The following is a 10,617-nucleotide window of genomic DNA, read 5'->3' as shown; positions in this document are numbered from 1 at the left end:
TTCTTAATTTTATGTATTTAAACTTGAGCAAAATATAAGTTGTATTAGTCTCAACAAGAGTTTACATAAACAAACAAATACGACATTCTACTTCAAAATAAAATCCTCCAATGAGAATAAAATCTACGAAATAAAAACTTGACCAATCAGAGCACGACATTTAATATTGAGCCAATGAGAGACGAGGAAAGTCAATATAGGAGGTTCCAGATCAATAATTGTCTGCTAGCTGTAGGTACACAAAGAATAAAATGACTTAAAGGTGAAATGTCTCTCTTGTATATGCCTATTCCCTTGTAAACCACGGGTCTTATTGAAATTAGAGGCCGCATGGCCTCTCACCTCTACTCCTAAGAGAGGTTTGTAGTAAATATTGGGGGAGATATGAAAGGGAAATAGAATCCTATGTAATAGATAGATAAAAAGAGTGAAAATTTGTATAGCATAATACACACTACATTTATACAGAATGGTTTGTTTGGTATAATATAATGTGTTAGTGTTACTAGTATCACATGATTATGACGTAGGCAGAACAGTTTCTCTCGTGGGACAGTCATTCAAGTTCATTCTGAACTATTTCAAATACAAATTTTGAGTGAAAATATAATACAAATCAAATACAAATATTATTAAAAAAATAAATATAACACACGCTTATAAGCTAAAATAACAATAGTTAAACATAAACAGAAAAAGTACAGTCACTTCCTAAGTCTGGCGGGTATTATCCATAAATTGTCGATTAAGGCTATAAAAACTTGGATATTTATTAAAGCATCTTTTATTTTCAGAAAATCATAAATGGAATCGAGAGAGTTTTTGACAGAATACAGAAATATTTCAAATAAACTAAAGAAAAGATTTTTAAGAAGACCTAATGTGGCCGATGCTAGTGAAAATTTCAGGTGATGAAATAGCCGATTAAAGTTTCAATCGGTCTTAGGATTGGCTAATGTCACCATTACTAAATAATAAAATCTTGGGTTGGTTAAAGGCTATTTTTCTGCTTCCATCGTTGCAGAGCACTAAAGGACTATCCGCTACTAATTTATTCAAGAACAACAACTTCAACTCTTATTAAATAATGTAAAATTAAAAGTTTTGGCCTATTTCATTTCTAAATAATTATCCTTGTTTGTTTAGGCAACTTGGAAAGAGATTAGAAGATATAGATGAACCACAATATGCAGGATTTTCTTATCTTGCTACAGGTATAGTCTTAGAATTATTCCCTAAATATTTTAAATTCCAAGAGTGGGTTATTTGGATCGATTTTAGATTACAATAACACCCTAAGTTTTATAAACTTTTAGATCTTCCATCGGCGTAAAATCTTTTTCATTAAATCCTGATTGAATAGTTCAAACGAGAAATATTCAATCTTTTCATCCATTAATATCAATCTTTAGGGCAATTTTATTTATTATAATTGGGACACGTACATAAATTTATCTTTCAATGTGTTAAAAATCCTAAAATATATTTTTTTAGGTATAATCTAAGGCATTGGTATAAAAGACCTAAAAGACAAAATCATATTATCATTTCATTTATGTTATGAGAATCATTATAATGTCTCCGGTATGACTATAAAAATCACCTAAAATTATTTTTAAGGACGATGTGAGAAAACTGTTGGAAACAGCTGTGCAGAAATAGAAGCAACTACACAGGCTGCAAGATGCTTTTTACGGTAACAAAACATTTTCATTATAAAAGGAAAAACTACGTACTAAATATATTTATAATTTTTACATGGTTTTAATTTTTCATACTACTTTTTACATCTTGCTATATTCAAGTCATCTTAATTTCTAGGGCTGAATTGAGTCATCAGAAATTAAAGACGCCGAGCTTTGAAGAATATTTAAGTGCTTCTATTTCTAGTAAGTTTTTTTTTATAATGTACCAATTTGCTTGATATAATAAAAAACTTACTGTAAGAGTTTTCATCAGTACAGCTCAGGGATTTTAAGGGAAAGGACATTTGAAATAAAGGGGGGGGGGGGGGGGGGGCGAAAGTGAAACCAAAACTAAAAGTCAAAGGAACCTAACTAAAAAAAAAAAACAGGTCTGACATTTTGCATGGCAGTTGCTTTTTAGGGGTACAATATGGAACTGTGAAGAAACGGCGTCGCAACCGCCGAAAACCGCCGAGAAAAGGCAAAAAAAATTTCGGTGGGAAACGGCGGTTTTCAGCGGTTGCGCCGCCGTTTCTTCACAGTTCCATATTTTACCCCTATAAAGCAACTGCCATGCAAAATCTCAGACCTGTAACTCTTTTTTTAGTTGAGTTCCTTTGTTGACTTTTAGTTTTGGTTTCAAAAAGTGTCACTTTCGCCCCCCCCCCCCCCCCCCTTTATACACACGCCTTCTAATTTAGCAAAATTAATTCGTTTTTAAGAAAAGTTTTGACATTGCACGTTTGCTAGAATCAATCAAGATTAATAAAAATCGTCAATGTTTGTAACTGAACGAATGGGGATTAGTACAATTTATTGCCCTGCCTGAGTGCAGCAACTCTTTTAGAAGTGTATTCATAATGTATTTTGATGCTCTACTAAAAAAAACTAAGTTTCTTTTAACCTAGGTTATAAACAAGCAGCAAAATTGGAGGAAGAGATGGGAAGATTAAATGCCTCGTCAGCTCTTTATATTGAATTAGGTTAATTTATTTTCTATAATTGACAGTCAGTTACTTTCCGCTTTTAAAAAAATGTACTTTTTATACGTCTATTACATGTTTAATCATTGATTTTTACCAAATTATATCTTAAGATAAAGTTTTGTTATAAGTTTCAATTTTGAATTTTAATATTAAGAAAGATCTGGATTTTTTAAAAAAGCTTTATTTATTATTCTAATGCTTTGTTTGTCAATTTATTTGTAGAACAAAAAACATGTTATTAATATTTTGTTACTATATCATTCATTTTTGAAGAAAAAGTCATGACATAACAAGTGTAACCACTACAAAAATAACTTATGCCTCAATGATTTAGGAGATGAATTGTTCAAGCTAGAACGGCCAGCTGACGCTTTATACTACTACGAACAAGCACTCAATAGAGAAGTTTCAAATATTTGTGATACAATATTTATACTCAGAAAAATATGTGATTGTTATTTGGCCCTGGGTGATCATCATAATGCCCTAAAGGTTAGTAGGTAATTTTATTTTAGAATGGAATATAATTTCTTTAAAAAATGGATGATAAGCAGATAGAAGGGTAAAACCACCATAACAGACATACAGACGGACTTAATAAGTAGTTAAATAAGTAGATTCTCATTTTTCATCTAAAATCTTTACAAAAAAAATCAACCGTATATCTTAAAGAGCAAATGAGAAAATAACCTCAATGTTTCCCCTTAAACGTAGCTGACAGTCGGACATTTAAAATTATAATACAGAGTAGCTAGCTTCCCTTCTAAAAAAGGATGACTATCAATAACAATCAAAGCAGACAATCAAACCTTTAGATATAATGTATTTTTTACTTACATTGACCCTGTTTTAATATGTAGGACTACTCTTCTATTATCATATTATTCAGGAGTTTACAAAGCTTGGAGATTATTGTATAGAAAATGATCCGTGTCAACAATATCACAATCTTGTCGGCCAAATTGAGATTTTCAGGTAATGAGGTATCTATTTTTTAACTGGGTATATCAGTCTCGTATTCACTTAAAGGTCCAAAAAATCCGATTACCGTCTACAGCATATGTAATAGCGGTTAAGCCCTTTAAATTTTATTGCTCTGTATGCGAAGAAGTAGGGAATTGGACAACAAAAGCCTAAACCTTACATATTTTAAATAAGACCGTTTTAAGTATGTAAAGCTTTCCTGAAATAGAGAATCAACCGGTCAAGTGCAGTGGTTTGAAAGATATCTTAGATATTATACCTAATACACATACAAAATTTAAGTTTTACGTTATTCTATTTTAAAAGCCAAAAAATACCATTCGAAGAAATAAAATTGCATAAACTACATATTGGGAGCAATGAGAACCTTTCCTAAAATAGATAGCCTAATTGGTGGCGAGCTCTTAATGCACAAATAGAAAATAACCGTCTTACTGAATACAAAAAGATTGATCTTAATAATATTGATCAGGTTCCTTATTTTTATTTAGAGTGTTTCTGTTGTTAATAATTCAACCCTCGAAACAAAGTACGTCCCCAAACTTAATACAGGTAACAGATTCACTAAATAGCCATTTTATGCATGTAATCCTTTTTAAGAAAGTCCTAGTTTAAATAGTTTCCCTGAAAATAGAGTAGCTGCGCTTCCAAATTGGGAAGATGGCATCTAATTCGACCTTATAGAGAAAATTAGATTTATGTCTGCATGTCATATCACGGATAAAGGATTTGTCAAGTTGACTGTTTGCCAAATAAGAAATGCAAAATGTACTAAATTAGATAAATTTCAATGTTGTGCAATAATTTTTAATCGTACTAAGTAGTAATTGTATGTTTACTTACCAAAATAGAAAGATGTAGGTTTGTTTGTCTAAATTAAATTTTGTCGCCATTTTTCATCTGATTTTCAATTTTTTAGCTTTTAAGTCTCAGAAATAAATTTTTGGCATTCAGCGCGATTTGTATGTATTTGTAGAAAGGATACGTAGTAAAATTTTTTTTCATGTAAATAAAGGCATCAGTTTTTATGAAAACTAATCTTAATTATTCCTATTTTTAAACTATATGCTTTATCCTTTTATTCCTTTTTATGCACATTTTCTTTACCATTACCTACAGTTTCTTTCAAGTATTTTCAATATATTTACATCAAATATTTTCTGCATCTTGTTGCAATAGAGAATAGTTATTCTAGATCAACCCAACTAAAAATTAATTAATGCTTTGTAATTTAAACTAGTACCCAAAGTTTTATTAACCACGTTATCCTGTTAAAAGGCTCAAAAACTCTAGTTTATTATTTTGTTTTAAAACTTTGAGTGTCCAAATATTTTGACCAATGATATTAATCTACAAATGTTTTGATATTGGAGATGTATTTTATTTAATCGTCTTTACTCTTATCCCTTAGGATGTCTGCTAATTGATTGTTATTATTGAATTTCTTTTAAAAAGGGGAGTGGGGCAATTATCTGAAGTTGTGCTAGACTAATTATTTTTGTGTTCTAATAAAAGAACATATTTGGTGCTTTCCGTCAAAGTTCCTATCAAGCACTGAACTCTCCCCCTTCCCCCTACCTTTATTTTTTAGCATACTTTTTTTTTGAAAAGATGAGGGGGTTCAGGTGCTCAACAATGCACTTTAAGGGAATACGCCACAAATTTAATTTTCGCACTCTTTGTTATAAGCTCATTCTGCCTTCTTTGGTGTTGAAGTTTTGTTTTTGTTTTTAGGTGCTTGACAAATATAAATGGGAGGATTTAGAAGATTGTAAAGAGGAGGAGACTTGTCCTTACCTGGATTCTGTTACGTTCATGCTTCTACAGTCTATTGTACAAGCAGTACAAGGTATTTAAATTTGGGTGGGGAGGGGTGGGGGGCGAGGTTTTGCTGCCGTTTATTAGCAGTTCAACATTTCCTATCATTAAAAAAACTGCCAGGCAAAATTTCAGTGCTATTCTTCCTACGCCTAACCCTGATTGGAAATCTAGCCATGCGGGGTTAATACCTGCGTTGAACTAACATAGTGTGCCTACCCAGAACTCAATATAATCTAGACTGAAGCAAAACCAAATTATTTTCAATAAGTCTAATTTTCAATGTAAGTAGGGGCGTGGGGTTTCTGTGCTCGCCAAGGCTTTTTTAGGGAAACCTCGAAATAGTTTATTTGTTTTTAATCTTAGTGAAAGATGCGGACAGCTTATTATACCTGGAGGATGAAATATCACCAAAGCTGGATAAACAACAAAAACATTTACTTGCTATCATAGGTGATTTAATTTGATTATCCAATCTTGGCTCCGAATCCGTTTCATTTCCGCTTGATTAAAACTGGTTTTAAATTGATTGAAAAACCAAAAGGCAAATGTAACGATGCCGACCAATATTTAGAAACTCAACAAACACAAAAGTTACAGTTCCACATTGTACTTTCTTTAAGAAATGATGTTCCTTTTTCATGCTGCCAATGTTTTTCTTGGTTTTAAAAGTGACAATTTAGCCCTTCCCCATTTCGGAAAAAGATATTAGAAATACGTTAAAAATATCATATCTTTCTAACTGGCCAATTATTATGCCGAAGTTTAGAGGTTTTTAAAAAATATCACTAGGTAAACAAAAAGATTTTAATACAAATGTATTTTTCAGTAACTCGAGAAATGAAGCGATGAAGATACAAAGAAGCATGGAAAATATAAATATAATTCAGAAAAAAAATGATAAAGATAGTTTGAGTCATAACTGTGATATTTTTATACATGTGTAGAACTTTTGTACTTTTATACTAGCTTAATTTTCTTTACAACTTGTTATGATAAAAGTGCTTTTCTAATTCAAATAGGATATATCATGTCCATGAACGTATTAGGTACTAATTACTACTATAGCAAATTCAATATTTTCAAAGAAAATGACGCTTAGTTCTTCGATAGTATTGAGAATTAAATTCAGTTTAAAAGTTATTGAATATTTAGAAAAATCAGCGACAAACGAGATCTGAAATTTGCGTCACCCTTCAAATATGACGCATGACCGCGAGACGTGGCAGTAAATTGTCCACTATCAATAGAACTAGCCTATCTTCTTTTATTTTCCATTTAACCAAAAAAAAGTGGGGTGGGTTCTTTGGTCGCCAAGCACTTTGACGGAAATCACCGTAATTCCTAATAAAGTTGGTCAAAACAAACAAAACAAAGTAAACTTTGTAACTGAAGAAAATGTTTTTGTCTCTAAACCAAACATTAAAATCAAAAGCAAATATTAATTAAGAATGTAATTCAATAAGATATACTTTAAGTTTTCTTCTTACAATTGTGATTTAAAATTTTTGTGAGTTTAAAGTAACCTTCTTTTACTCTGTATAATTATACACAGATGGTACTTTTCCTCAAAGTGACAAACGAGCACAAAAACACATCCTTATTATTTAAATAAATTGAAAATAAAGGGCGGAGGGGAGTTTTTTTTTATATGCCTATCCCTTGTGGGGGGGGGGGGGGGTTCTATACTTGCGATGCACTAACTATGCAGGGGTTAACTAATACTCACTATAACCTATCTTAACTTGACCTATAGTTATAAACAAACAAACGAACAAAACACACTCCCCTTAATTTTAAAAGGGTGGGGGGTTTCTGTGCTCGACTTGGATCTTTGAGGAAAACAGACTAATAAAAGAAAATACGTCAAACGATTATGTTATAGTTTCAGATCAGTGCACACATCCGGGCATAAAGATGGACCCCTGGGTCATAACTCCCCAGGAGAGGGAGAGGCATATGCAACAGTTTAATGGAGTCAATCCAGAAAATGGGTAAGTTCATGTTTTTAGCAAAATTATTTCAAATTTTGTTTTCCCCCAATGCAGTGACTTGTTGAGTAAGCACAGAATCCCCCCCCCCCCCCCCCCCCCCTTTAACAATGTTTATGCATAATGACGACTTGAACAATTAAGTAGAGCTGTTGATGTTACTCTACATCGATACGTCCGTATGTCACTACTTCGTCACAACAATGCTGTGCTACCTATGAACACATCCAGTAACATATAGAAATTTTTAAATTCAATTTATCGCTTATTAGACAAAAATAGACCTTAGTGGAATGTTTTGGTTAACATTGCTAATCTGACAAAATTATGAGAAACATCAAAACTTTCTAGAAACTAAGCAAATTTTTCTTTTTTTCAACACCTTGACTAAAGCAAAACATTTGACTATTTAATGAAACAAGTAAACACATAATTTATTATTCGGACAAAAATATCGCACAAGGTTTAATTTATCGTTAAATGTTAATGTTAAAATAAGGTTTTTAAGTTTATCTAAAAGAGTTTTTAGCGGTAATTGTTCTATCAAGCTAATATTAAATTTGAACTAGCCAGTAGCCATACATGTCAGGGAGTTTGGGGACATTGAACAATGAATTACACCGGTACCCAAATTTTTATTCACTTCTTTCATTCGAGTTTTAGAAACTTTGGGTAATTTTTATTTAATATTGATTGGTTGTTTATTCACTGGCAGTGTCCTTACTTTCCAACCAATAATTATTATCTAAAGAAGGAGTAGTTTGGTTTATCATCAAAGGTGCTGTTCATATATTTATCGTTCATTGTCCTTTCCCTGAAGATCCCTGTAAAACTTTTCCACTTATATTGTAAAAGTTTCTACCATATAAAATGAGAAAGTTGTCTATTACTTTTATTCTTGGTATTACCCCTCAAGCACTTTGCATAGAGATATCCTCTTGAAACTTGGATATTAGGAGAAAAACAGGGAGGGAGGGGTCATTGGACAGTAAATTACACTGGTACCCGAAGTTTTATAACTACTTTTTTTTAAAGTGAACTTTAATTTATAAAAGGTGCTATTTATTTTATCATCATTGGGCATGTAAATAAATTTTTCCTACATTGATTTATTTCTTATGGAAATTGAGTTGTAAGCTTCAAAAGTTGCACTTTTATGAAGTAAGCAAGTGCAGAAATTGGCGGTGTACGGGAGTTATATAATACCTCTCTTATATTTTAGCGGATTTTGTTATGAATATTCAAAGATTTCAAAAACTTTTCCTTTTAGGTTTATTACTGGAAACCAGGCCAAAGGATATTTTATGCAATCTGGCCTTCCTCCCATGGTTCTGGCTCAGATTTGGTAAGATTTGTATATTTTAGCATTTGTACCTAATCTCTATCCTATTATATAAAGTAGTACCCAAGCTTATTTTTGTCTTTAGCAAAGAATCTCACTAAACGCTGGCTGAACCGATAGGTATGGTTCTCCATTACAGTAAAGCTTCTTTTATCTTTAGGGAAGGTTTTTAACTATTCCCAAAAAAAAAAATTTTCTCTTTTAAACTTATAATGAAAATGGTGAGGGGGGGGGGGAAGGTCGACTTATTTTCCCATACTTAAATGTCTCTAGAGGCCGCAAGTCCTTACGTATTAGTAGGTTTTTGGTATGTCTAATGTCTATTAAAAAATCTTCCTATTTATCTGATGAGTTCCTCATTTAAGGGGAACTTCAAATAGGTCCTCGGATACTTTTAGGCCATTTTATTTTCAAGTCTAGGGTTGGATTTTACCTTTTTTTCAAAATTCGAATACAGATCCTATTGATAATAGGGGAGCAAACACTAGTATATGACATAAGAGTTATTTTTGACAAGCAAATTATTTCTTTTTCATAAACTGTTTGACCAATTTTTATGCCTATCTGTAATCTGTATGATGTTTTGTATATCTATTCAGGGGTCTATCTGACATGAACGGAGATGGAAAGATGGACTTGAACGAGTTCTCCGTTGCGTGTAAACTGATCAACTTGAAACTTAAAGGCATGGAGCTACCTAAAACTCTACCGCCGCAGGTAAAAACCAGCAATATTAATTTACTTTTGTACTTTGTACATCCCTAATGATAACAAACAAAAGTTTGAACCACGCAATAAATTAAGATTAAATAAAAAGTATTTTACCTTTTTTTATACCTAGTGGATTTTGAGTTTTACTGTAAAATTAATTCTAAAAATGAAAACATTAGGTATGTTAATTTAATGGAATGGCTGTAAAGTTTAAGTTTCAAAATTTCATAAAATTTGTACATCAAAAACTTTATTTTAGATGTTGAATCCTCCACAAATGAACCAGATGATGCCAGGTAGGAACTTGAAACACCGATTTCCCGCAAAAATTTTTAATTTTCCCGACTAAACTCATTTTTCCGCCAAAATGAAAGTTTTAAACTTGCGTGCATTTTCCTTTCATTCGCAATTTTGTAACCTAATCAAATTTATTAAATTGCTATCTTTATGGCAGCTATTTTAATTAACCATCTTTTTTATTCAAATTTGCTACTTACAAATCATTTTCATAGGTATACATTGCTTTTCATTTTTTATTCATCTAACTATCTTGTTCATTATTCATATTCATCCAGTTTCATCAATTAATCTATGGACGGGGATAAAACTTCTGACAAAACAAGAAAGGAAAAATTAGGCCTACAAATGATAAATATTTTAAACATAAATAATTTTTGGTGGATAAAAAAGACATATTAGATTTTTGTTTAGAAATTTTTTCACTGTCCATTAGGCTAAGAAAAAAAAATATTCTGAATTTAAAACTAACATCTTTAAAGATGTTTTTAAATATTTTTTTTGAATTAAGCCTAGATTTTAAAACCAAAATATATTTTTTTAAAGAAACTTGAAATTCAGAAGAATGTAATTTAATTTACTAACATTTGATTATTAATTTTGTTGCTAGGCTACGGCCACATGCGAAGGGATAGTTATGGTAGCTATGGTATTATTTTTAATTTTTATCTTTTTATCAATCTTTATGTCTAGTGTTTTTAGTAAGACATTATTTTTCTTGGGATATTCAGATAAAGAAGTCCTTGTTCAAAATTCTGGCATCTTATTGGTCTTGCATTTAGCGAGATCTTAAGCAACAGACA

General features: G+C 31.4%; 2 protein-coding genes across 17 annotated transcripts in view; both read left to right on the top strand.

The window, feature by feature from the left end:
* The first annotated feature begins 265 nt into the window (after nt 1-265).
* LOC145319076 (40-kDa huntingtin-associated protein-like) lies at nt 266-7,011 on the top strand. Of its 5 annotated transcripts, none has more exons than XR_013879669.1 (12): nt 266-908; nt 1,147-1,214; nt 1,621-1,696; nt 1,822-1,889; nt 2,594-2,668; nt 3,006-3,163; nt 3,561-3,646; nt 4,147-4,207; nt 5,390-5,504; nt 5,840-5,926; nt 6,303-6,427; nt 6,869-7,011. XR_013879669.1 is itself a non-coding variant. In XM_080160918.1 (11 exons), the coding sequence occupies exons 1-11, from the start codon at nt 805-807 to the stop codon at nt 6,323-6,325; spliced, it is 921 nt and encodes a 306-aa protein (XP_080017044.1). In that variant the 5' UTR covers nt 266-804; the 3' UTR covers nt 6,326-7,011. The 5 variants fall into 5 exon arrangements, 2 of the variants coding, with proteins under 2 accessions (XP_080017044.1, XP_080017045.1); XR_013879668.1 differs by having other exon boundaries at nt 6,851-7,011; XR_013879667.1 differs by having other exon boundaries at nt 6,303-6,462; nt 6,827-7,011.
* The window catches only part of Dap160 (dynamin associated protein 160), a 59,153-nt gene continuing 55,442 nt past the window's right edge, over nt 6,907-10,617 (top strand). For 9 of the 12 annotated variants that reach the window (XM_080160905.1, XM_080160904.1, XM_080160915.1 and 6 more), the window contains exons 1-5: nt 7,319-7,467; nt 8,735-8,809; nt 9,406-9,523; nt 9,777-9,813; nt 10,425-10,463. In XM_080160905.1, the coding sequence (XP_080017031.1) occupies nt 7,391-7,467; nt 8,735-8,809; nt 9,406-9,523; nt 9,777-9,813; nt 10,425-10,463 (346 nt within the window). In that variant the 5' untranslated portion in view covers nt 7,319-7,390. Of the gene's footprint in view, nt 7,047-7,312; nt 7,468-8,734; nt 8,810-9,405; nt 9,524-9,776; nt 9,814-10,424; nt 10,464-10,617 lie in introns of those variants that run through there. The other 3 variants (XM_080160909.1, XM_080160907.1, XM_080160906.1) reach the window with 2 other exon arrangements.

The sequence above is a fragment of the Acartia tonsa genome, chromosome 5 (genome assembly GCF_053477335.1).
Source record: "Acartia tonsa isolate MP-2025a chromosome 5, ASM5347733v1, whole genome shotgun sequence".
In the NCBI taxonomy this organism is placed as follows: domain Eukaryota; kingdom Metazoa; phylum Arthropoda; class Copepoda; order Calanoida; family Acartiidae; genus Acartia; species Acartia tonsa.
This window is presented reverse-complemented; position numbering and strand designations above follow the sequence as displayed.

Bases quoted from the DNA above. Each gene is read 5' to 3' on its own strand.
- LOC145319076 (XM_080160918.1), top strand. From the start codon at position 805: ATGGAATCGAGAGAGTTTTTGACAGAATACAGAAATATTTCAAATAAA. The intron at 4,208-5,389 runs GTAACAGATTCA...TTTTGTTTTTAG, and splicing joins CGTCCCCAAACTTAATACAG to GTGCTTGACAAATATAAATG. The intron at 5,927-6,302 runs GTGATTTAATTT...TGTATTTTTCAG, and splicing joins ACATTTACTTGCTATCATAG to TAACTCGAGAAATGAAGCGA.